General features: G+C 34.9%; 2 protein-coding genes and 2 pseudogenes across 2 annotated transcripts; 2 read left to right on the forward strand and 2 right to left on the reverse strand.

Moving 5' to 3' along the window:
* Nucleotides 1-289: 289 nt before the first annotated feature.
* Nucleotides 290-1,615, forward strand: LOC133192861 (ATP-dependent DNA helicase RecQ-like). The gene is made up of 2 exons (XM_061328866.1): nt 290-639; nt 1,309-1,615. The coding sequence occupies exons 1-2, from the start codon at nt 290-292 to the stop codon at nt 1,613-1,615; spliced, it is 657 nt and encodes a 218-aa protein (XP_061184850.1).
* Nucleotides 1,616-6,393: 4,778 nt separating this feature from the next.
* Nucleotides 6,394-7,704, reverse strand: LOC133192573 (uncharacterized; annotated as a pseudogene).
* Nucleotides 7,705-7,803: 99 nt separating this feature from the next.
* LOC133192862 (uncharacterized) lies at nt 7,804-10,901 on the reverse strand (annotated as a pseudogene).
* A 15,745-nt stretch (nt 10,902-26,646) lies between these two features.
* Nucleotides 26,647-27,566, forward strand: LOC133192574 (uncharacterized). Its single transcript, XM_061328566.1, has one exon. The coding sequence runs from the start codon at nt 26,685-26,687 to the stop codon at nt 27,519-27,521; it is 837 nt and encodes a 278-aa protein (XP_061184550.1). The 5' UTR covers nt 26,647-26,684; the 3' UTR covers nt 27,522-27,566.
* The last annotated feature ends 388 nt before the right edge of the window (nt 27,567-27,954 follow it).

Genomic DNA, 27,954 nt, shown 5'->3' on the forward strand with positions numbered 1-27,954 from the left:
TGGCCAGGGCTCTATTAACTTGTATTCTGCTGAGCAAAGTTATTCCACTTTGCCATTCACCTTTGATAATTAATCACTGTAAATAATGTATTTGAAAGGTTAATCATCTTCGCTAGCCAAGGGTTTTTGGTCCACTCCGCTCCCCATAAACCCTTGGGAGATTTCATTAAGAAAATACGGTGGCGCTATCTAGCGACTAAGTAGAGTTGCGCCCCTTGCAACTTCATTTTCTTATCCAATGAAATAATGGGTTACATACACGCTACGGCAAAACAACGAAAGTGGAAACATGTTGACTGACGAATCACGGAAAAGAGTTTACGACACTTTTAAAGTAAAATTACGAGAAAACCAAGAGAAAGCAATTAATGCTGTGTTATTAAATCGCGATGTGTTTGTTGGGACCCGCACCGGGAGTGGAAAATCGCTGGTATATGAAAGCATTCCTGTCATAAAACCAGGTATTGTCGTCATTGTAGCACCTCTCTTGTCAATAATGAGGGAACAAGTTGAGAAATTGAACAACTTTGGACTTGCTGCCACTTACATTAGGAAGAACGTTGAGGAAAATGAAAGAATAGAGGCGGGGCAGTACGATTTCGTATTTGGTAGCCCCGAAAGACTGGTTGGTGAGAGGCGGTGGAGTTATGTTCAAGTCGGAGGAGTATAGGAGGCGGCTACAGTTGTTAGTCGTGGATGAGGCCCATACAGTATGTATAATGTGTAGTTTAGTGTACAAATGATATCAATGCATGTATAATGAAGGAACTGTAACTAGTATATCATGTATATAAAGGCAAGTACAGTCTTAGTAGCATGTACCTCAGTCCTCATGTAGCCATTTTTCAGAATCAAACAGTTGGGACACTAACTCTATTTAGCTCAATAGCTTCATTGTTATGATTAAAAGGTCAGTTGCTTTAATAATAGTTTTCAAACATGCATGCATGCATCAACATGCTTATCTAACAGTACTGGTTGATTTTAGCATATACATTAGCAATTTAAACTAAAATTAGTTCACAAAAGTATTAAGTGTTTGCCTTCCTAATTACATACATCTTGTATCACATTGATTAAGGTCCTGTGTAATCGAAAGGCCCAGCTATACTTTTTATTATGATGTTGATGATCTCACCTTGGATTATCGTAAATTTCTTGTGACAGAGCAAACAAGTATTTACAAATTAATAGCATATAATACATTTGAAATTATCAAACACCATATACATGTATTATAAGAATCTTGCATGTTATTGAGTTTATATATATACTTCTTAATTCTAATTAGCATAATAATTTTTTCAGGGGAGAGGGAAGGACAGATGAAGATCCTTCCAGGAAGTGGTTTTCAAAGATTCAGGAGCTGCGATCTTTGTGCCCAAATGTTCGTGTCCTTGCTCTTATTGCAACTGCTGGACCAACTCAGAGGAGGAAAATTTTTAAATGTCTATGCTTTCGACCAGGTTATGAACTTGTTCTTGATTCGCCTGATAGGAGAAACATTAAGATTACTGTGAAACCCATTAAAAATAATGATACTATAGACAAAGTTTTTGATTGGCTTATTAAAGACTTGAGACACCACAGAGAACAGTTACCAAGACTTTTGTAATAGTATAAGTGACGTTACAAAGATTTATTTTGCATTCATTAAAAACTGCAGACAAAATAGATCAAACTTTGAAATGTTTCATAGCAAAATTGATGAAGAAATCAAAAACAAAATTAGAGAAGATATGGCTACTGAAGGTCACATTAGAATACTTATTTGTACTAATGCAGCCGGAATGGGTGTCAACTTCCACCAAGTACATAATGTTGTGCACTATGGGATACCCAGGGAGTTGGAGACTTTCGTGCAACAAATGGGTAGAGGTGGGAGGGATGGAAAACCTTCACATGAACTTGTATTGTTTAAGGCACATAAAGGTTACTTAAAACATGTTGAACCAGAACTTGTTCGAATTGTCAAAGATAACAGTGTACGTCGAAGAAATATATTATGCAATGCTTTTCAGACGAAACATTGTGAACTAACACCTTTACATGCATGTTGTGATGTGTGTGAGAAAAAGTGTAAATGCCAACTGGATACCTGCCCAGAATCGCATGTTGCCATGAAAGATGATGACGAAGGAGAATCTTCCGAAGGTGAGATGGAGCGAAATGTTTCAGTTGAAGAAAGACGTCTTCTGACACAAAAGTTGGAATCCTTGCAGTTTACATTGTCTGACAGATCAAGCGGTGGGCTTCTTAATTCAGAATTAGTCCATGGATTTACAAAAGATCTAGTGAAAAATATTGTTTCTAAATGTCATGTTTTGTTTACTGCAGAAGACAAAAATTCCCTATTTGGTCTTTCTGTATAGCTCAGGAGATTTGTAAATTATAATACTTGATGTATTTGGAGACGAAACAATGTACAATTTCGTAGACAGTGATAGTTCCACATCACAAGATTGACTGTTGGAAAAAAAAATACTAGTATTGCAGAACAGTGCAGTATAAAGTCATGTATGAACATCTTTTCATTTTTCAGTTGCATTACATTTCATAAACTGTTTTTCCACATTGTGACTCCTTTTATTATTATTACTTTTTTTTTTGCTTTGTCAATAAAGTTGTGCCTCAAATTAAAGTTTTCAAACTAAACAAAATATTCTAGGTATTGAAAAAGTGTTTTAGATATTTAAAGTTTTGCACATTTATATTGGATGTTTGAAAACAATTAAAGAAAATGGAGAGCTAACAATAATAGAAAGTTTAAAATGAAGGTGGAAAACAGACCGAATGAAGAATGGAGTGATAAACAGGCCTATTGGGCCCCAGGATCATAAAACAGACTTAGACATAAGTCAAATTTCTAATCGCCCGTAAAATGTTTATTGATTAATAATTATTGAATTTAATAAGAAAAAAAATTGCAAATTACAATAATTTTGTGAATCAGTATTGAAACATATTTTAATTTTGAGTTTCTTGACTTCCACAACATTTAAGTATAATAAAAAAAATTGGACTTGTGGTTAAGATGTTTCATGATCCCTGGGGGCAGATTTGTAGAAACCAAAATATCTTCAGATCAACTTTATAATATTTATTGGTAACAAAGAGAGAGAGCGAAAAAAAAACAAGAGGCCCAAGGGCTTTAACTGTCACCTGAGTATGATACAACAATTTAAAGGATGCATAGAGTATAAAATGAACTGAAAGGTGAAGCTTTGTTGCCCAAAAGCAAGAAAAAAAGGGTGATCATGATCAACAAAATAATTGGTCTTAATATTCATTAACAGTTCATAAATTAGGTTCTAGTCTGTTCCCCATTTATCACTATCACCATACAGTATATTAACAAATTGTCAGTGCTTCTGTACTATTTTAATCCTTTGTTGAAATCTCTTACATTGGCCTCTCTTGGTCTTTGATGAATATTTAATAAGACAAGTTATTTTTGTCTCATTTTTATTTATCTACTACTTACAAGTCTATCTGATCATTACAAATATGAAAGTATTTTTTGTATTATACAATAAAAGTTTTTGCATAATTCTCTTATTCTATTTACCTTTCAAGTACATTATTTACAGTATTAAATTATCAAAAGTAAAAGGCAAAGGGAAATTACTCCTCTCAGTAGAATACAAACTAATAGAGCCCTGGCCAGGACCAGAACACTTGACCAAATGGTCCAGATGTTAAAAAATCTGGTAAAAATTCCCTTCTTTATAAAAACTTTTACTCTGTTTGCCTCAGATATGCCCAGGTGCGGAGAAGATTTTTAAATAAATAATGCATTTTTACTACAGATTCACTATATTATCAATAGAGCCCCCAACCCCAACCCCACCCCTGAAACACCAGAGCTTCTGACCCTGGGACCATATGTTTGCTCATCATAACTAATCACTTTGTTTATCTGTTTAACACTAAGGAGCAAACAGGATTATTTAATAGAATTAATGCATTTTCACTAAATTATCAAGAGCCCGACCCTCACACCAGCACATCTGACCCAGGGGTCATGAAATTCACTACTCTGGAAGAAGCACACTTGCTCATCATAACTATACACTTAGCTTCTTTGCTTTTTTAACCAGAAGAAGAAAAGAATATTTTCAAAGAAATTTTGCTTTTTCACTTTATAATCAATAAAAGCCCCCCCCCCCCCCCCCCTCACCAGAGCCCTTGAACCTGGGGTCATAAAATTCACAATTTTGGAAGAGGCATCCTTGCGTATCATAACAATGTATTTTTAAATTAGTCTGTCTAAACCCAGGGGCAGAGAAGAAGATTTTCAAAGAAATAATTCACCTTCACTATAGGATCTATATAGCCCCGCTCTAACACCAGAACTCCTGTCCCCGGGGCCATGAATTTCAAAATTTTGGAAGAGACATCCTTGCTTATCATAACAATGTACTTAGTTTGTTTAAATAATACCCAGGTGCAGAGAAAAAGATTTTTAAAGAATTAATACATTTTCACTTTATAATCAATAGAGCCCCGCCCTTACACCAGAACCCCTGATCCAGGAGCCACGAATTTCACAATTTTGAATGAGGCATCCTTGATTATCATAACTATGTATTTAATGCATTTCAATAATACCCAGGAGTAGAGAAGAAGATTTTCAAAGAATTAATGCATTTTCACTATATAATCAATAGAGCCCCACCCTAACACCAGAACCCGTGACCCAGGGGCCATGAAATTCACAATTTTGAAAGAGGCACTCTTGCTCATCATAACTATGTACTTAGTTACTGAATTTAATACCCAGGAGCAGAGAAGAAGATTTTCAAAAAATTAATGCATTTTCACTATATAATCAGTAGAGTCCCGCCCTAACACCAGAACCCCTGACACAGGGGCCATGAAATTCACAATTTTGGAAGAGGCACTCTTGCTCATCCTAACTATGTGCTTAGTTAGTTTACGTAATACCCAGGAGCAGAGAGGAGAAGATTTTCAATGAATTAATGCATTTTTCACTATATAATCAATAGAGCCCCGCCCTAACACCAGAACCCCTGCCCCTGGGGCCATGAATTTCACAATTTTGGAAGAGGCACTCTTACTCATCATAACTATATACTTAGTTGGTTTATTTAATACCCAGGAGCAGAGAAGAAGATTTTCAAAGAATTAATGCATTTTCACTATATAATCAATAGAGCCCCGCCCTAACACCAGAACCCCTGCCCCTGAGCTATGAATTTCACAATTTTGGAAGAGGCACTCTTACTCATCATAACTATATACTTAGTTTATTTGATACCCAGGAGCACAGAAGATTTCCAAAGAACTAATGTATTTTAACTATATAATCAACAGAGCCCCGCCTTAACACCAGAACCCCTGCCCCTGGGGCCATGAATTTCACAATTTTCGAAGAGTCACTCTTACTCATCATAACTATATCCTTAGTTAGTTTATTTTAATACCCAGGAGCAGAGAAGAAGATTTTCAAAGAAATAATGCACTTTCACTATATGATCTATATAGCCCCGCCCTAGCACCAGAACCCCTGACCCTGGGGCCATGAATTTCACAATTTTGGTAGAGGACTCAATGCTTATTACAATGATGCCAACAGTTTGACTGCTTGATGTCCAGGAGTAAAGAAGAAGATTTTTAAAGATTGCATTAATTTTGGTGGTTTTAGCCCCACCGCTCAGGCCCCAGGGGGGCAGGGACCATGAAATTCACAATTTTTGTTCCCCTTCACCCATAGATGCTATATGCCAAATTTAGTTGAAATTGGTTGAGCGGTTTCATAGAAGAAGCTTAAAATGTTCAAATGTTAACGCACATCGCACGACGACGGACAAAAACGGATAGCAATAGGTCACCTGAGTGACTCAGGTGACCTAAAAAATCATTGATGACCTTATGCAATGATAGACATTAAAATTTATTCACTTTGACCTTGTGACACCAAATCTCCCAATTGTTTTTATTCTTTGACCAGTTTTAAGGTTTGACCTTTGATAAGAGAGACAACTTTCATTGGGATGATAACTATTTTTTCCTATATAAACTTTAAAAGGCCATTTCAGTCTTTTGCAGTGTTAGGTTTGTTAAAGTTGTGTGTTTTTAATGAAAGATAAGATATCTTTTGGAAAATCATTAGCTCAAAGCTTAAATTATATGAACTATTAAAGTTAATCATATGACCAACTTCCTCAATTAAAAAAAATGTTCATAATATTTTAAATAAAGGTTTAGACTTCAAATACATGGTAATAGCTTTCAAACAAGCATATACATATATTCACTCCCTCTAATGTAGAAATGACACTGTAATAGATATCGAACAGCTTCTTTAAAATGCTAGCAATAAAATAACAGTAACAATGCTCAGGTCAACAAATAATCTTGATTACATTTCTAACTGAGCACTTCGTAAGACAGTCTCTCTCTATTTTCTGTAATCCAGACATGCAAATCTACAACTTTAATGCGAGAGAAAAAGTCAATAAAACATGGGAAATTAACAAATTCTCTACCAGGAATGTAGTCGAACATTTTGGCATTGTTCAGTTCAGTCACCATTTCCAAAATGTCTGAGATTTTATTTGCTTCAAGTCTTCTTGATCCTGATTTTTTTCTTATTGCACTGTATTTGCAAATTCTCCTTCATTTCTTCTTGAATTTGAGTTGTGAGTGCAGCTTTCTGAACACTGGCATATGCTGCATTGGCTCCTTGAGAGTAATTTTTTTTCTTCACAGTTTGGACCATAATTTCTAGTAAATTATCATTTGAAATGTTCTTTCCCATACCCCCTTGCAAATTTGCAGAGCAATTTCACTGATACTTATAGGCCATTTTTGGTGATAAGATACAATTGATGTAGGCCAAATACCTACACAGCCATAACTGATACTTGTGTTTTCCAACACGGGAGAGAAGCATCTGAAATTTCGCATTGGTTGTAACTCTGTTCCCATCTCCCATTTTATATGCGTCATTTGTGTCTCGAAGAAGCAATGCACATTTCATAAATGATGCTCTGTATATCGCAATGTGGTCCCTTCCAGAAGTAGGTGGTTGATCTTCATAATCAAAAGAGAATTCATGGACATTTTTCAAATGTCTCTTTATTCCACCACTTGTTTTGTACTGCTTCTCACAATTTGGGCACACATACTTCATCTCATCATTATCAAAGAGGTCCTTCGTTTGATTTGCTTCTGCATCAAGTGCGCATGTTTTCTCTCTGATGTCATTGATATCTATTGTGTTTAAAAAGAAAGAAGAGGAAAATTCTAAACAAGAAATCAAGTTAGATGATGTTTTGTTGAAATGTTGAATCATAACATTAAAGTGCCAAACACACTACAGCAAATGCAGCAGTGCTCTTTAAAAAGCAACCATTGTATTTCTTTTCTCCAAATCTTAAACTCAATTTTATTTTACCCAATTATTTTTTAGGAAAAAATATCATTTTGTTGTATGCAACTGCAGAAAGACCAGCAAACAATTAAGTAAATGAAAGATATTCAATTATTTGTACCATCAGCAATCTTCACATATTTGTCAAGAACATCCTTTGCTATTCCATGGATAAATGTGTACTTCTCCTGATCAGAAAGAAGACGGAACAATGGCTGTTGGCCTACAGGTTCATCTTGCAGATCCTTGATCCCCGTCAAATGCATGTAAGCACCCACAATAAAGGAATCCAAGCAGTCATCCATCCAAGCATAATGAGATCTACAATACAAGTACATGTAGGCAAACATTAATTTAATTCTCCACATCAAGAAGAGAGTACTAAAAGAAATGTTTAAATTATTTTACAACCTGTACTTTTGGATAACTTCTTCAGGACCATGGACATCAACTCTCCCCACTGTTTTTCTCAGGTGACTCAATGTACCTGGCTCTCCTGCAGATGACACTTGGTAGAACTGTTGATAAATGAACTGTAAAATACAAAATAATAATAATTAATTTTTAAAATATGCTAATAAAATATCCACTGTCATTTAATTCAGCAATTGTGTGACAAATATATTGTAAATGCTGAAGGAAAAAATTTGAATAAAACTTGAAAAGACCAGAATTTTACTTCAACAAAGTTTAAAACAATGCATTATTTCTGCATTACCAATAATTTTTCAACATATTTTTCGGAAAAATGTTTGACTTTGAATGATTGAAGTAGTATAATGTATATGTAGTAAATGTATTAGTAATGTCTACAAATCAAGAATGAGTTAATGGTAATTAGTAATAAACAAAAATCATTGAACTGTTATAAGCACTATCTCTTTACATGGCTGAAAGAAATGTAAGGCAAATAAAAATAAACTCATATATCCTCTTAAGCTAAAAGGATAAGAGCTGTATCTCAGCTGAATGAATAAAGAAGTCATGCCTTTTATAAATTCATTAACTGCAACTAAACCAACACACTGATACCAGTAGCAGATTCATCATCCTATGTAACCCTTCAGGTCGGTGAATGACACACTGAAGTTTACTGAATTCTGTCATACCATTGTGAAGTGCTAATTGAGCAGCATATGCTCTCTCATTGGTTAATACATCGCCTCCAAATACCCTCTTCTTTAGGTTTGAAGGGGGTATTATTTATCTAAATCTGACCTTGCAATACATTTTTCATGAATATATTGTAGTATATCAATCATTTCTTCTGACTTATTCTCGCTTTTGTCTAAGAGGTCAATAATGGCATAATCAGATTTTCTGCAACTAGCGTTAAGGTGGGGATGATTTATGTATTGTGGAATGCATGATTTATACCTATTAAGATTGTCCACATACTTGACAAGGACCTGCATTAAATGGTTTTCAAGGAAAGCAGACTCTTGCAAGTTTGGAATAAACAAACTGTTTTCCACTTGACTGATGTCAGCAATAGGATGTGTGTCATCCAGTGTAGGATCTACATCTCTTTTTTTCTAATGCCACAAGCAGAAACCAGTGCCAGCTTTGTCGTCTTCGATCAACACTCATTTGAGATGGACTATGTGTTATATTAATATTGTCACCTATAATGTCACTTGACTTACTGAGTCTCTGTGTAATTTGCTCATCATCCTCTGCCGGCTCTGTAAGCAATCTTTTGATATGCTGCTGTTGTCTGCTGAGTAGGTGATGTTTTCTTTTTGCTGAAGAAGATGCAGACACACACATGCCCATCTTTGTCAAAGTATCTATAGTCTTTAAAAAAAGAAAAAACTTTAAAGCAAAATCTGGGCAAAAGAGATTAAATTTTGATTCTATGTCAATTATTAATTTATTAATTTCAGGTACTCAAACTTCAGAAAGTTGACATAAGTATATTTAAAATAGATCGCGTATTCAGTATTAAATTGAAGTTATTGATTTAAGTCTACATGAGCAAATAAAATTTAGTGTGACATTGTACAGGACTGATAATTCAAACTAAATAGAACCTTGTTAAAGGAGTTTATATCAGATAAAAACTGTTGTGAGTAGGGTTAATAAATGTTAACCACTAGATTTTTTTCCTTACATCATCAGTAGCTCCACCATGGTCAAGAATCTGGCCTATGACATGTTGGAAAGCAGACATATGTGTGTTGCTGGATTTCAGCAGTACACATGAAGCTACAATGGCTCCCATGGCATTTTTATTTGTTAATGTTGTCATGCAATGGTGAAATAAAGGTGCCCACAACTTTATTTCCCCATGCACTTTGTCAAAACTAAATGTAGCGAGACTTTTGTATCTATTTGTCTAAGCAAAGAATAGTTAATACTTGATGTCAGTTTCCCAATTTCTTCCTTTAGTTCTTTCATAATTTGGTTGTTGATTACTTCTTTTAGAGGTGAATTGTAGATAGCCCGAGCTGTTCTCTTTGGTGCATTGTGGATGGTTAAACCTCTGACAATTTCACTTAATTGACAATCTTTTACCAATTTTGTTCTTACTTTCTCTGTTTTCTTTGTTTTGTACACAACCTGTAAAATCATGATAGATTATATTGAGAAAAAGAACTGGATATTTTATTTGCTAGCATTATTAGCTGATACATGGAACTTTAAAATGTAGTTCTATATATATATGTATATACATACATACACACATCAATGATACACTTTAATAATCATAATGTATTCAATTTTAAATTCATTATAAGTTTATATGAAAAATGATGTTTTAATTTGTTTACATTTTAAAAAAATCAATAATAAAACAGATTTTTTTTTCTTTATATGGCCAAAATAAAGGAAAAAAAATAATTGATTCATCTCTTTGTGCAACATGTAATGACAAAAAGTTATGAAGATCTATGTCCATATCTAATTTGTGTTATATAATACCATAACGTTTACTTTAAGTTTACTAGGTGTGAAGGACTTTATGGTGATTGGATTTTGAGTGTCAATGGAAGTAGCTTTCTCTGTAGGTAAGTGAAGTCTGTGCACATCTTTCTGATCTGTTGTTTTTTGTTGTTTACCTGGTGGATTTACTTGTGGATTGTTGATTTGCATAGCCAGGCACTCCTCTGTTTGATCATTTTTTCGGGGGGTTGTAAACAAAGATTTTTTTTGTCTTTCTGGGTGTTGACGAATGCACTATGGTTCTTTTATCTTGTGCCTTTGGAGTTCTAATTATATTCATTTGTAAAGACTGTGTTTCTCCCTAAGAATTCCCAAGACCTCATTTTTTTCCCTTCTTAGAGAGTCCATTTTATGTATCAAATCCATGTCAATTTTTTACAGTTTATTAAGCTTCGTAAAGCAAAATCCACAGACGTATTTGGAAAGACCATCGTTGGGGGAGGCACTATAATCGAGGACTTGTGTCAATTGGGTAAAAACACCGAGTTTCTCCAAAAATCACGCGTCTGTGCTTCTTTGGAAGTTCGCAACAGCATACTTCCATGGGTGCAGCCATATTTGTATACAAGAGCTTGATACAAACGCTGCGATTAGATCAGTTTATCGTAGCTGTAGCCAATCATAGAACAGATTGGACCGAAAACCCTTGGCTAGCGAAGATGAAGATTAATAGAAGATAAATATAAGAAAATTATGCAAGAATATTTATTGTATAATACAAAAAGTACTTTCATAGTTTTAATGATCAGATAGACTTGGAAATAATAGATGAATAAAAATGAGACAAAAATAACTTATCTTTTTTAATGTTCTTCAAATGACAAGAGTGGCCAATGTGAGAAGTAATAATATTGGGTTAAAAAATAGACATTTTGTCTGCATGGTAATAGCGATAAATGGGGACAGATAGATACTAGACCAATTATTTTGCTGATGCTAATCATACTATAATTCTTGCTTTTGGGCAACAAAGCTTCGTTTACCAGTTGATGGATTCTCTAAATTGTTGTATTGTACTCAGGTGACCGTTAAGGCCCTTGGGCCTCTTGTTAAATTATATATAGTTTAATTCTAGTTGTAATATGTCGTTTGAATCAATAGAAAATTTACTTCATAACAAATTAACTGCGTTGCCCATTTACAACTACTTTCGTCAATAAAATACCGATCCATCTAACGTTAAATTTTGTACATTACAATTTAAAGTCATTTTTAAAGGATAATTGTGTTCTATTTTTTACTCTAATTATTGAGATCATTTCACAAGTAATGAATTAAATAGCCACCCAATTTATATAGACTAGCCAGGGTTGGAACACTTTTCTTAAGCTATTCGAAAAATGAACGGAATTAAGTCAAACGGTAATACTAAGTTACGAAACACCCGTCTATGATAGAGGTGGATCCAGCAAATTTTTGAGAAATCCAAAGCAATTTGAAACTGATTATTTCAGACTTAATGTAATTAATAACTTCGTGAACATGTAGCATCTTAAGTATATATACCTGTATGGGCTGAAATGATGTTGACGTAAGAAAAAAAAATTAAATCAAAATAAGAATTTTATTTAATGCCGCATCTCCAGACTCCAAACTGTAATGTTGTTATATGTATAATTGGAGTATCATTTCACGATGATATGACCGGTTTTACCCTTTGGTTCACTCAGCAAAGGGAAGTAATCCTTTCAAAGAGGTTTTCAAAATGGCAACTTGTGGAAACATAGAAGAAGATAAATTAGATTTCTCTTGCAAATGATATGGATCTTATCATGCTATATGAAAATGAACCTGCGCTGCGGGACGTCTCGTCTAATATATATATATATATACATTTATATAATAGTGTTATTATTTGGATGTACTATGCCGAAATAGTAGTCAGGGTTTGACACATGGTGCACGAGCCGGAGGCGAGTGCACTATGTGTCAAACCCTGACTACTATTTCGGCATAGTACATCCAAATAATAACACTATTATAATTATTATGCTGACTGTTGTTTGTATACGACAATTTAATTAAATTCTCAATCCCAAACCTGTTTGCAGACGTTAAATCTAAATGAAAATTTTCTTGAACATTCTTTAATCAAGCGTTATATCAAAAAGCGTTTTATTGACTCCGAAGAACCAGTTCATGTTACGTTGCAATTTTGGTTACTGATAAATTCGATTATTTGTTAGAGAATTTATCTTTAAGATCCTTATCAATAATATCAGTCTTTTAGAAATTATATTCATTTATTTCTTGTTTTGTGACAAATGTATAAAAACTACGTTTATATACTTGAAAATACATTCCGTAAAGTAGCGGTGTTTGTGGCGTAATCGGTAACGCGTTGGACTGACGTTCTCCAGATCGTGAGTTCGATCCCCAGCGTGGGTGCTAATTACATTTTCTCTAGAAAAGACAGCCGTGCACTATTTCGGCATAGTATGCTTACGCTATATAAATCCTTAGAACACTATGCGAAAATAGTTGGGTATTGATTATATAGAGACAAACTGACAGGAAGCATAATAAATATATATATATTTAAACTACGCTTGGTAATGTGCTGATTTTCACTAATGTCTAAAATTTATCACTTGTCAATTCAAGTCATCCTTTTGAATTGAAAGTAATTACATAGCTGTTTTAACTTCCCCTATCCAAGCGAATATAACGTTGAGCATATCAAATGCAACCGAAAGAAACGTTAAGGTATTCAATATAATTTTTCTCACATACCCAGTTCATTCATCCTAATTAACCAAAGCCATGTCCATGCTCTTTCTTTTATTAAGCTTCTTTTCAATGCCAAAGTAGCTACAATACACTTAAGTATTGCTTTCTTTTTTTCTTGCAGTCATCTTTTACATGCAGAAGTAATCACTGACCGTGCGAAAATTACGTCAGCATCAAACGTCATAATGGGGCATGACGTAATGTAAATTTAGATAAATGATTGATAATACTCTTTACTTATACATGTAAATATTTATTTATCAAAAATGTTTCAAAACTAAATAAACGCAAAACAAGCACCTGCTTCTCTCGTCAAAATCATTTGTAAATCGAATTTAAAATCGTTTCGTGTGACCACGCCACCAATCGACTTACCTGAGCAAGTCGAATGAAAAACTGCATCGTGTGACCGCACCTTTAAACCCAACACCTGCAAGACCGCAGCCACCAGGATCCCCTTCTCCACGAACAAGGATCGCAACCCACGTCCAACAGGTTGTTTCATTTAGTCGCCTCATACGACATGCAAGGGGGTGACAGGAACCTGTTCTTGTCACCCAGGGTCCCAACGGGGTGCTATTTTGAAGACCAATCATCACCCAAGCGACCCTACTGTCTTACTCTTTATTTATCTTGTCAATTTTTTTTAAGATTAAGATTTTAAGGGATGGGGGTGCTTTACATATATTTAAAAGGAATGCTTATAATATCTTCCTAAGAGGTACAAATAAGGCTAAGAATCATCAAATTACATTTATGAAAATCTTCTCATGCTGAGTATACTTAGATTTGTCCACATCATTACCTTTCGAATTTCATTGAATGTAAAATTTATTTTGCGCATTCAACTTCTACAAAGAAGACAAGAATAAAAATGATGTGGGTAAGGCTGAAAATACAGATATTTCTTGTTTTGAATACTTCATTATTTATTTCTGTAATACACAAGGACAGGATGGTTAGCAATGAAAGCTTTCTTTCAATATACTTCGTCATATCAATAAAATTGCTATTTATTTTATTTCGTATAAATCTTGCAATGTTTCCTAACAGACAGAAAAAAATATTATTGAATAAAAAATGGTAGCTCAAAAATACTTTATGGGTTCCAGAATAAATAAAATTCCTTTATATTTCTTAATTTGCCTCCCAGGAAAACCATTATTACTTCTTTGTCTAGTTTTCATCTAACAAAACCATTATTACTTCCCCCATTGCCGCTGTATGGTTCATAACTCCTACACAGTGATATTTTTTTTTCTCGTCAGAAAACCTTTAACAAACATTGTTTTATCCAAGTAATATTGTACACATACTGTTTTGGGAAAGGGAGAAAAGGGGTCTATAGTATGTGAACGATGGTTATCTTTTTGTTTTTGGGTCTCTCTCACTTGTTCCTTTCATATTTTTTTTTTTGTCAAAGGTCACATTGCCTCAAACTGTGAAGTTGTTTCCTGGCCTATGGTCCATATTTTCTGTAGCATAAGAAACCTCTTCTCTCTTCACCAACCCCCCCCCCCCCCGGAAAATAACAAGTACATAAATTATAGCTGATATTCACTTATTAACAATTAATGTTCCGCTCCCTCTCCCCTTTTTTCTGTTTTGTGTTTACTGTCTGAATAGAACCATTGTCTTTATTATGTAGTTTACTCTACTTCAGATTACGATCTCTAATGAGAGTTTTTTTTTCAATGATTACGTAGTAATACACGTTTAAAATCTGCATTTTAAAGGTTATTACTGTTGCCAATCGGATGATAATAAAATCATGTTGATTTTTTTAACACGTGTAATTAACTGATAGGAAGTTGCTATCAGTCATTTATAAAAAGGTTGTACATCATCCACGAGAAAATGTTTCCTTAAAAACTGGTGTTTTTCTTATGAATGCAGTAAAACGCACGTCGCCGAAAATCAAAAATTTCACAAACATTCATTTTTCTCTTCTCTCCGAGAGTAGGCTGTTAGATTATGCGGTTTCGATATTTTGTAAGTACAATAAAATAATACCTAGAATAAACTTTATTTGATAATTAGTAAAGTAAATACTGGGTGTTACTAAGTATATATATAAACACAACGTGGGTGCTAGCCACGGACCGACTCACCGTCTTGAGATGTCCATCTCTACGTCCTGTCGCCTCAAAATCGTGGCGGCCAAAGAGGCCCGTGCGACTGTCCCGCCATTTGACGTGGCATCATCAGTAAGTCGTACCACGGGACAGAAGCACAGATACTACACTCCCCCGTTTTCTTCGATAGGCGGGAGTCTACAGTGCGCAGGAGGGTCGGGACAATCTCCAACGATGTTAACTCCCATCTGGGCTATCTGTCTGAGAATAAGAAGAACCGGTCCTAGCCCCCAACAAAACCACACCAAGGATACATCCTGGGAAGGAGTCCGGGATTTCTCCAAGTAGTATCTTACCAATCCCCACGTCCGGTATAGTTTGTTCAGGACTCAGTAACACTGAGATTGTCGAATCAGTGTTACATGAAATCGACAAGTTTTAAAAATATTCGAAATCCAGAAAGTTCTGTGAAAACTACATGGGGAAATTCTTCAGGAATTCTCACAGGATCAACATTCATGGAAACATCATCATAAACAATGTCTCAAAGCCTGTTTCATTCATTATCAATTCAAGAAAATTATCTTTTCAAGAAAAAGAGCTTGGGCCATTTACAACGACTCAGAATATCTGATTAATTTAAAATCTCAAATTGTCTCTGTTGATGTTCATAACTTTTAACATTTATGTAAGATTTAAAAGTTTACTTAGATTTTATTGAAATAGAGATGTTATACAATTTATGAACAATTTGTTGATATAAAAAGTCTTAAAATGATCTAAAATTTGCTCAAATAAATTCTACAGAAAAGGTCATATATAAGGACTGATTTAAGTATGAATATTCTCTATATATCATACATGCAGAAGGGTAATGCACTGCTTGAGAGATCTTTAACAGCAGTCTCTCTGCTTTTGTGTGCATTGTAGGTATCTATCTACACCTGCTACATGTGCACCAAGACGGCACTCCTAGTACGGTGGCTGTGGCGGTGGATCTGGTCTGGGAAGGAATTGGTCCATGATGTCTTATACAAAACTTGCAGATCTTGGAGCAATCTGTACTAGCATTTCCCGGCACTACTCAAGATTCAGTTGTGGACATGTCTCTAATAAACATAAAAAGAAAAAAAAATCAGCAAGAGTTTTTGACTGATAATTAGTGAAATAAAATACTTCTAGGTTATCACTTTATATTTTCACAATGTCTATAACAGATAAATTAAAAAAATACTTCGCCACCTCCACTCTGTCGCATACTAACTGCACGGCCTCGAAATCAGTTTGTCCCCCTCTCCTTCTCTGTGTTGCTCGTCCATATCCTCTACCCCGCTGCCCACGCCTTCTTCCTCTCGGTCTTCATCTACCACGCCGTAAAAGGGAGTCTCCCTCATTGAAAATTATTACTATAATAATAATTTTTGTTAAATGTCCCATAATTATCATTATTATTAGAGGTACTTTTAATCTTTTTCGCGAACATATATGAAATTTCCATTAACGGCCCCTTCGTTTTTTCGCGCGTTTACACATCAAACACGTGCGCGCGTGCAATGTGTTAAATGACCGATATACTTAATTTAGTTGTAATATTTTATATCAATTTAAGATATATTAAAGAGTAGACAAGATGATATGGTCACCATGCACATGCATGCGTGCGTGCAATGTGTAAAATGACCAATTTAACTGTAATTATATTTTTTTATGAAAAGCTTTCAAACTAAGAATATAGAGACATACTAAGAGTGTAAACAAGGTGATATGGTCATCATGCACAAACATGCACGTGCGCAATGCTAAGATGACTAATATACTTGATAAAGCCGTAACTTAATTTTTTGAAGAAATGATTTGATACTCGGAATTAAGATGCATTAATAGTATAGACGAGATGACGTGGTCACCCTACACATGCATGCGCGTGAAATGCGTAAAACGACCAATATATTTGATTGCCTTATTTAATAAAGCTTACAAGATAAAGACCCCCAAAGGGAGTTGGGGGGGGGGGGGCGTTTGGGGAACATCTGAACGGTCTCCGTTACAATTATAACTAGTTATTATTTTTATGCCCCTGGATCGAAAGATCCCGGGGTATATTGTTTTTGTCTTGTCTGTCTGTTTGTTTGTCTGTCTGTCTGTTGTCAACTTTAACCTAGCCCTTAACTATTGCGCTGTCAAGGGTAAGGCTTTAATATTTGACATGTGTATTCCTTGTGACAAGACCTTTCTTTGGGTACCACCATATATGACCTTTTGACCTTGACCTTGGAGTTTGACCCAGTTTTGCAAAATTTTACCAAACTTTAACCTTGGCCATAACTTTTGAACGAATATAGCTAGGGTTTTCATACTTCACATGTGTGTATGAAAGCCCTAGCAGCAACCATTGAATAGATGTAGAAAAGGTTAAAGTTTTTCAAAAGTAAGTCAAACATCAAGGTTAAATGATAAAAAATAATGGTGCCTAAGGAAATAATTTCTCACAAGAAATATAAAGGTGAAATATGACAACTGAAGCACCAATTCAAAAGTTATGACCAAGGTTGAAGTTTTTCAAAAGTAGGTCAAACTCCAAAGTCAAGGTCAATGGATTACAATTGTTTAAATCAAAAGGAAGGTGTGTCACAAGGAAAAAACATGTTAAATATGAAAGCCCTAGCAACAACTTTTGACAAGTTGTGTCCAAGGTTAAAGTTTTTCAAAAGTAGGTCAAACGTCAAGGTCATAGGGTCAAAGTTGTTGGTTTCCAAAGAAAAGTCTTGTCACAAGGATTATATATGTGAAGTATGAAAGCCCTAGCATCAAAGATTCAAAAGTTAAGGCCAAGGTTAAAGTTTTCCAAAAGTAGGTCAAACTCCAAGGTCAAAGGGTCAAAGTTGTTGGTATCCAAAGGAAGGTTTTGTCAAAAGAATTACATATGTAAAGTATGAAAGCTTTAGCATCAGCGATTCTAAAGTTATGGCCAAGGTTAAAGTTTTTCAAAAGTAGGTCAAACTCCAAGGTCAAAGGGTCAAAGTTGTTGGTATCCAAAGAAAGGTCTTGTCACAAGGATTACATATGCTAAGTATGAAAGCATTAGCACTAACCGTTCAAAAGTTATGACCAATGTTAAAGTTTTTCAAAAGTAGGTCAAAGTCCAAGGTCAAAAGGTCAAAGTTGTTGGTATCCAAAGGAAGGTCTTGTCACAAGGATTACACATGTGAAGTATGGAAGCCCTAGCATTGATTGTTCAAAAGTTATGGCCAAGATTAAAGTTGGGAAAAATTTTGCAAAACTGGATCAAACTCCAAGGTCAAAAGGTCAAATATGGTGGTACCCAAAGAAAGGTCTTGTCACAAGGAATACACATGTGAAATATGAAAGCCATAGCTCCAACCAATCAAAAGTTATGGGCAATGTTAAAGTTTTTGCGGACAAACAGACAGACGGACGGACAGGGCAAAAACTATATACCCCCGAATCTTCGATACGGGGGCCTAAAAATCAAATCCCTAATAAGAAATGCTCAAATGCCTACCCGTAATTTTAACTTTTACAAACCCCCTTTGCAAATTGTCAAACAAGGGTTCTTACCACAACTCGCACACACGTAGCAAAACAAAAGATTCACATATTATGAACCTATATCCCAGGGGTCATCCAACTATAGAAATTCTATCATTGGATACAATTAACCCCACGAACTCGAGACTAAGTCTTTTCCAACCTCAAAGACAGGGAAACTACCCAGTGTCGAATTCGGGGGTCGGGAGTTGACAATTTCAAGGGGCAGTTCCCAACACTCACCATTAAATATGGCTCAACCTCTTCCTCTAAACCCCAAACCTAATATTGAAAATGATACAGAAGTAAAGTCTGAGAAAGGTATCCCTTGTTGCAATACATTTACCCCCACAGAAATTTTGGTGGGAGATACACAAAAGGGGGAAAGATTGAATTTATCCTATTGGGAACATTGGAAATAAACAAATATACTAGAAGATACAAGTGCTAGTATGACCATTGTCAGTACCCAATTCTTTGAAAATTTATAAACTATGGAAAAGCCCCAAATTACCCCAGTTTCATTCAAACTTAAATCTGCAAGTGGTGATGCAATCCCAGTCAAGGGAGAATGTCCCATCAAAATATTTATTAAAAATTTTCCTGTTACCTATAAAGTACTTGTGGCTAATATACAAAATCCATGCATATTGGGATTAGATTTCATGTGACCTAAATGTGAAAAAAAAATGAAACTAAAGGAGAGGGTATAGACATTTAGTAAATCTTTACCCAATCTCCTTAATAGATAATACCTTAGATGCCTTGGCGGGATCCAAATGGTTTTTCATCATTGACCTTAAAACTGGTTATTGGCAAGTTAAGATGTTCACTGAAGACAAACCCAAAACAGCATTTTCCATACCTGGTGGTGGCTATTGGTAAGTTTTAAACATGCCCTTTGGTTTGTGTAATGTAGTTGCTACTTTTGAAAGACTGATTAAAAAAGTCCTCTCCAACTTATCCTGGAATATATGCATGGTTTATTTAGACGATATAATCATACTTTCCAAAACCTTTGATGAAAATATTACAAATTTGAAACAAGTTTTCAGTATACTAAGAACAGCAAATCTCAAAATAAAAGCCCCAAATGTGCTGTCTACTTTTGCAAGTTTCATTCCTGGGACATGTTGTGAATGAAAATGGGATTTCCACAGGCCCATCAAAAATTGAGTCTGTTCAAAATTGGCCAACTCCATCATCATTTAAGATAGTAGAAGTTTTCTTAAGTTATGTTCTTATTATCGGAAATTTGTTTAGAGATTTGCTGATATTGCCAGGTCCCTCCATAAAGTGAAGGAAACAAAACAAGAGTTCCGTTGTGATGAAAACCGTCATGAAACTTTTGATAAACTGAAAAGAGCCCTAATAAGTTTCCCAATCCTGTCGTATCCTACCAACGAAAGATTATAAATCCTCGATACTGACACCTCTAATAGTGGGTTTGACGCAGTACTCTCCCAAGAACAAAATGGTGTAGCAAAGATAATCTGCTATTACAGTAAGACATTCAGTGCTTCTCAGAAACGATACTGTGCTAACCGCAGAGAACTTTCAGCTAAAGTTGAATCCAACAAACATTTTCATAATTATTTACTGATGATACTTACAGTGCAGGGAACTAATTTTGTTACAGCATCAATGCTGATTTGAATGCTTCCTTTGCTTGCTGATTTAATGCTAGTTATCTTTATCCTGATGCTACCTTTGTTGGTTCAAAACTAGGTCAATGCTAGAAATGCTACCGGAAGTAGGATTATCCTTCTAATGCTTGCGGAAGTGGATAATTTAATTTCAGCATTGCTATTTTAAGCCATAAAAAATAATTTTGTTTGTAATTTTTATTTTTATTTCGTATTAAATAGCTTTCTTTTATCTGCTTACATTTATACCGAAAGAAATTTAGCGATTTTTAACGAATTTCGCTTTGTCAAATTCCAATCGTAAAATTGAAAACAAAAATGGCGACAGAGAAAGTTGGAAGTAAATCTTGCGAAGTTATCATAACAGAGTTGTTTGACAAAGGCTAGTTGCCCACTGCAATCCAGATAATTCTTATGAGGTATCGATTGCACCAAACGATGCGATGGTTTATCCCATTTCTGAAGCGATTTCGGAAGAAGAGCCCAATGTGTTCAACGTGTGACTGTGAACAAGGAAACAATGAACATGATGAAGTTTATGACAAAACAGATGAAAATCTATCTTATATCTTGGGAATATTTCAGCAAAAATATCATGCTTTAATTGTAAAAGCCGTTTCCCAAGGAACCATCAGATCATCAGTACACTACCATGACTCCGAGGGTATGTAAATAATGTTTTTTTTTTATTATCAGATTATATAAGGATGATGTGAAACAGATTTACAAATAAATAAACACTCAAAATTCTCAGCGATTCCGGCATTTAAACCCATGTGATTTTAAAGGTCAATTTTTACAACTGAGAAAAAATTAAATGTATGATTTTTAGTGATTCAGATGCAGTCTTCTGTAGTTAATTCACAAGGTATCAAGTCAATACATTACCTGACCGACTGATAACCAAGTCCACTCAAACCTAGTATGTCAACTCGTGACCAAATCTATAGACTGGTATTGCCTGTCTCTTTCGTACGTTCATGTATATAGGCTCCGTAAGTCTCGTTTACTTTCACTTTCGTTTTGCGGCTTCCGGGCAGTTCTACACAAGATGCCATACTGTTTTGCCTTCGGTTGTACGCACATTACTGGGGGCAAACAGCACTGCAGTTTGTATAGGTTTCCCACCGACCCCAAGAAAAGAAAGAAGTGGATTGAACGATGCCGGTAGGTGCATATTTATACCTTTGAAGCGTATAATTTTAACGAACAGTTGCGATATAATACGCAGATTAGCATCTTCCTACACAGCCGTGTCTTTACCTGTTTACGTCCATCGTATTTAGTAGTATTAAAAATAAATAAACTAGATTTCATTGAGATGGTGGCCATCTCAAAGGGCCCCGCTTTCAGCAACGAACATGAAAAGGTAAAGTAGCTGAAAAGGGTTTATTTTGAAGAGGAACACTTGTGTTCTATTAAGGGATGTGTTGTTTGAGTCTAAAGGGCTTCTATGTCATCCTTGTTATAATGAAAAATGGCATGAAAATCACGAGTGCTCCAATGTACCCTCTATCAAAATGCGGCACAAAAATCACAAATGTTGCATATCCTCTATGAGAACTGTTGCATATATATCAAAATATGGAAGGAAAATCACAAATGTTCTGTACCCTAAGTCAATTGGTAAAGTTTGAGGCTGACTGGACTTAAGAGAAAGAAACCATGCACCGAACAAAGATTTTAAACAGAGAGGCTATTTTTGACCTTGACCCTTGACCTAGAAACTTCGTTCAAAATCACTGCACATCCATTGTCCAGTGGCACTCTGTGAGTGAAGTATGAGTCACATTGGACCAAGAAAGAGAAGATATGCTCCGGACAAGGATTTTTCATATAATTCTGCTATGACCTTGACCTTAGACCTAGAAACATGATTCTAGGTCACTGCACACCCTTTACCCAAAGACACTCTGTGGGTGAAGTATGAGCCAGATTGGGCCAAGGAGAGAGAAGATATGCTCCGGACAAGAGATCTCGGACGGACAGATAGACGGACGGACGGACAGACTGATCACTATAGGGCGCCCGCAGAGCGGGGTCCTAACTAGAAATATAAGGCATATGGCCTACTTGCTACTGAATAAAAAGAATTCACAGAGATATATATGAGAAAGAGAGAGAGAGAAATACAGAATAATTAGATTTTCAGACCTTTGAACTGTTAAAGAAAATGTAAACAAACCTGATCCAAGTTATTCCAGTTATTTATAGCCAAAGCCTGTTAAAACTGTTACTTACAGATATTTTATAAATATCAATTATATATCTTAAATATAAATAACAGGGGGGGGAAGATAAAAGAAAAATCACCATAGATTTATTTATCTTCAGGTGAGCAGACAGAGAATATACAGAGAATGATAGACTCTGTAGTTGTCATTTTGTGGAAGGAAAGAAAGAAAATGGGCCAACAATTTTTTCTTTCAACAAGACCTTTAACTTTCCTGAAGTACCTACTCCAAAGAGGTAATATTTTATATATTTATTTTATGTTTTGAAGCATCATTGAGAAATCAGCATTTTGTTGAATTATTTGAGTACATGTATACTGGTGTCTCATAATATCGCGGTACATATTTCTTTTGCATAAAAAAGTTTTTCCAAATTCTTACATTAACTTTTCACCAAATACTATTCATAAACCTATTAATGGCCCAACTTTTTAGTGGCTAATTATTTTCTAAGCTTTCTTCGTTTACTTTGTATTCTATTTTTACAACAGGAAGTCTTATTTACCTCCAAAAGTGGAGAGTCTCATTGTATCGCGGTATTGAAAACATGAAGGTTTGGCACGGTCACAAAAAACAATTTTTATTTTTTTTAATTTATGATGTAAATCTACATGAAATCTTAAGTATAATACAAACTTAAGGTTTTCAAAATATGAACTTTATTATGGATTTTACTTGGCTATATATTACATGGTCTAAATAAAATAAAAACGGGAATGGAAATCTGTAAAATTTCGTTTTATTTGAATAAATATTTTTCCAATGGGTGTTCCATACTTTTTAATCATCACAAAAGTCAACATTCAGACGACAGACAGATAGTCCATCAACAAAAAGGATATGAGCTATGTATCCTAATTTTTGGGAAATACCGCGATACAATGGAACCCGCGATATAATGAGAATTAAGGAATTACTCATATTTAAATGCCCCATAGAATAGTGACAGAATACATCAGACAATTATACTGATAAATGTGATAAAAATTCTATGAAATATGTGCTAAAAATGTAGTTTGGGAGATGTACTCAAAACAAGTCATAGACAGATATTCCCCTGTATTTATTGCATGGGGAATACAATGTAATATTAAATAAAATCTTAAAGAACAGTAATACATTATTAAGCTCAAAAGTCCAATCAAACAATACAAACTTATATTGTGAGCAGAACAAACAAGACTTTTTGAGAACATTGGACCTTATCATAATTTCTATCATCAAGAAGTGTTAAATTATGGGATACAGTACATGTACATGTATTTATTGTAGATATTGATAGGGCAACAAAATTTTAAAACTCACTAAATTGTTTTTCTTATATGCAAGGTCCCAAATATATGTAGATAAAGTTTCTTTCATTTGTTACAATTTATACATGAATACAATTTTTATAGATTAAAAAATCCAAAGACGATAAAGGTAATGATGGAAACTCGACACTGCCAATGACGGCAAGCCATGACCATTACATTGCTGAAAGTCATCTTTACAAACCTCTAGAAACTGACCATTCCAATTTTGTAAAACCAGTAACAACATATGATGCATTTATTCCCATCCAAAGAAAGACCAATCCAGGTAGGAAAAACAATGTCATTCATTAGAGAGGTTGAGATTTCATACGTGTATGTGTACGTCTACTAGGGGAATTCCCTAAATTTCTTGCGTATTATGTCATCGGTTTTGGTGTTGATAAGTTTTCTACACGTTCTTACAACTTGTAAAAAGGCCTCTACACATAGTGTAAACTTGTAGTTTTTTCCCAATAAAAACTAGTCAATTTATGTGTGAAACTGTTATTGTTGTTAATTATTTAGGATGTTAAATTTCATGAACACTTATTTTAACCATGTTTGTTCACTAAATAAAGTCAAACTAATGTCACAAAACTACTAAATAGTTGAAACAGAAGCACAGATTACAGTCTACACATTCATGTTACACATCATTAAATCTTAACAGACAAATTCCAAAAAAACGTGTACGTGTATGTCAAATTTTGTGCACATGTACACGTTCGCGTGCAAGTTTAAAATCACAATCTCTCTATTGTATTGATATTCTATACCTTGTCGTGTTTTATGCTCATAAAAAGAATGGTACAAAAAGGAACAATCAGAATTTGTCTCAAGTAAGGCTCGTACCCCAGTGAAGGATTTTCCTAGAAACATGAAAGAAACAGTACCTAGGGTCTACCAGATGGACCAGACCTAAATTAGAACCTGGGCCCCCTGAATCATTAGTAAGGACTGTCACTGAAGCTCAGTCTGTGGAGCACTTGCTCTGTGATCAGAGGGTCGTGGGTTCGGACATCAACCGCAACTGACCTAAATCAATAAAAAAAAAAGGTAGCAACTGTTCATTCACCAAGCGCTTGGCACTTTGAAGTGAGAGTTGTGGGTCTTTTGGATGAGACCTTAAAAACCGAGGCCCCGTGTCACGGCAGGCATTGGCACGATAGAGATCCCTCACTGCTCAATGGCCCTGAGTGCTGAGTAAAGGTCAAAATTTGAAGCTCTTCACTGATATATGGTGATATCTTTGTATGAATGAAAAATTCTCAAAATGAATGTAACACAATAATCAATCAATCACTAGTCATATGCTGTACCAAGAACAATTTGGACAGTGGCATTCGATCTGTCTGACTGCCACATTCCTGTTTTCTTAAAGTTCTTGAAGACTTAGACATCTACCCATTTGTAGCCATACAATGTTCTGGAAGATCTAGGTTTGTTGTCTTAAGGAAGATATTAGGTGGGCAGATTACTTAGTTGGCAGAGCATCTGACTAGTTATTTAAAAGAGGTCCCAGGTTAAAAATTCTGGTCTGTTCACATGTTCCCTTCACTGAACTGTTATTCACTTTTTTTCATTTGCAGTTGAAAAACTTGAGCAGGAAATTAAAGAACTGGAGGAAGAAATTAAAAAGCTAAAAACATAGACATCCAAAACGACAATTGGAGATATCCTTAACGACAATGAAAATGTAATTTTTCTTAAATCAATATTATTATTTACTACTATTATTTAATTGCGATACTTCAGTTCAGAATCAACATGAGATTACTACTGTGTACAACTGAGACAGCATTCTACAAGGTGAATAATTGGTTCATGACAAGAAATATCCGCGAATGAAAGGTTGTGAAACTCATGGATATTTCTCGCTCACGGAAAAAAGTTGATTCACAGTGTAATAAGATGTTTTTAGGTGACCTGAGTCTTAAGTGAAATTTGTTTATCACCAATTGACATAGTCCTTGAGTACTCTTTGCAATTTTAGTTCACCTTTGGCCAAAGGTTCAGGCAAGCTTATGTGATCAATACTTATCTTTCATCAGAGTTGTTGCTATAATTGTAAATTTTCATAATTCTTTCTTCTTCTCCAGAACAAATGGGTTAATTTCAACCAAACTTGGCATAAAGTATCCTTCGAAAAAGGGTTACCGTATGTGCCTTATTTTCTGACTGGACAGAGTATTTAATTTTTTTCAGCAATATAAAAATGAAAGTGAAAACCAAGTCATTTTATTTCATGAGTTCATGGGTCTTTAGTTTTACTTTTTTTCATAAACAATGGGCTAGATCATTTGTTTTTTGGTTCTTTAACATCCCTTAGAGAATTTTTTAATTACAAATGTCCTTGGTCTGTATGCTAACGATAATGATATTTGTTCTTTGCGAGATTTTTTATGGTATTGCAGGGGCTGACAAATATAAATTTTAGGCACTTGTCCAAGGGCAAGTGCATGGTCAAAATTCACTTGCCCTACATGAATTTTTGCTTGCACCACCATAAACTAACACTGTATTTATATATATTTAAAAAAAATATGAAGACAATTACCGAGTAGATCATGCAAGCCCCTAAGCCCAGCTTTAAATCTGTGACATCCATATTGAATTTTTTTTTCAGTCACGTGCCCACGGGCAAGTGGTTGGTAAAATTTCACTTGCGCATCCCTAAAATCCACTAGCCCCGGGCGTCGGGCAATGGGATTTGTCGGCCCCTGAATTGAAGAACTTTTTTTTTTCAGATGTTGCTTTACACATCACTTCCAGCAGATGTATTCAACATAATTGTACAGGTTCTCAGACGAATGGCGTCATTTAATTACTATGCTGGATGGGAGGTCACCTGTTTCAGCCTTGAGGACCAGCTGCTCATATGTTTAATGAAACTTAGATTAAACTTTAGAGATTTAGACCTTGTCGTTAGATTTGGGACAAGCCGTTCTACAGTATCAAATATTGTGAACACGTTTATTTCTGTCCTTCATGAAATCTTCTTCGATGGTGTATTAAAGGCAGTAGGCATCCCTTCTCAACTAAAATGCAAAGGATCTATGCCGAAATCGTTTGAAGAATTTACATCAGCAAGGATTGCCATGGATGCCACTGAAATTACTCTAGACATTCCATCCAATATGAACAGTCAATCTCTTACTTACAGCAACTATAAAAGCCGTCATACTGTAAAGGCCGTGACATGTGTTGCTCCAAATGGTGCCCTTGTATTCACATCCGATTTATATCCTGGATCCACCTCAGATGCTGCCATAGTTGAGCACTGCAAAGTTCTTGACCAATTACAGCCTGGAGATCTAATTCTTGCGGATAAAGGATTAAATATTTTTGACAGACTTCCTGCAGGAGTATCATTAAACATCCCACCATTTTTGTCTAGTAAATCTCATTTTACCAGAGAAAAGGCAAAACTGTGCTATAAAATTGGACGCAGTAGAATTCATGTCGAGAGAGCCAATGAAAGAATTAAAAACTATGAAATCCTCAGCCATGTTCCATCTCAGTACAGACATATGACAACAAAAATCTTTCAATTATGCTGCTATTTAGTTAATCTTCAGGCTCCTCTCCTTAAAGAGATTGCAGACAAATATGAGGTAGGACAGAAAAATGAGTCAGAGATGTGGTAATATTAATACAGTAAAATACATTATGCAATGAATTGCAATGTTTTGACATTTATATCATTGTTATCCTCAGAATATTTTCATCTTTATTTCTGTATCTTATAAGTTATACAAACAATTGCTATCAATTAATTGATTAAGTTTACGTAAAAATAACATTTACAGTTAAACCTCGTTATCTCGAATTCAAAGGGACTGAGAAAATACTTCGATATATCCGAGGATTTGAGATATCCAGGGTAAAATAATTAAGGAATAAACGGTTGGGACATCAAAATCACTTTGACATATCCATGGTATTCAAAAATGTTGGTGTTCGAGATACCGAATTCAACTGTATTTAAATGTACAGATAAAAAAATCAATATTTTATGCAATTTAAACCATTTTATGTACGTAAATTATCAGATACATGAAAAATAATGACATGCCTTTC

This window comes from Saccostrea echinata, unplaced genomic scaffold (assembly GCF_033153115.1).
Source record: "Saccostrea echinata isolate AGI-Se365-2 ecotype Australia unplaced genomic scaffold, CSIRO_AGI_Sech_v1 ptg000025l, whole genome shotgun sequence".
Taxonomy (NCBI): Eukaryota; Metazoa; Mollusca; class Bivalvia; order Ostreida; family Ostreidae; genus Saccostrea; species Saccostrea echinata.

Bases quoted from the DNA above. Each gene is read 5' to 3' on its own strand.
- LOC133192861 (XM_061328866.1), top strand. From the start codon at position 290: ATGTTGACTGACGAATCACGGAAAAGAGTTTACGACACTTTTAAAGTA. The intron at 640-1,308 runs GTGGAGTTATGT...TAATTTTTTCAG, and splicing joins AGACTGGTTGGTGAGAGGCG to GGGAGAGGGAAGGACAGATG.
- LOC133192574 (XM_061328566.1), top strand. From the start codon at position 26,685: ATGGCGTCATTTAATTACTATGCTGGATGGGAGGTCACCTGTTTCAGC.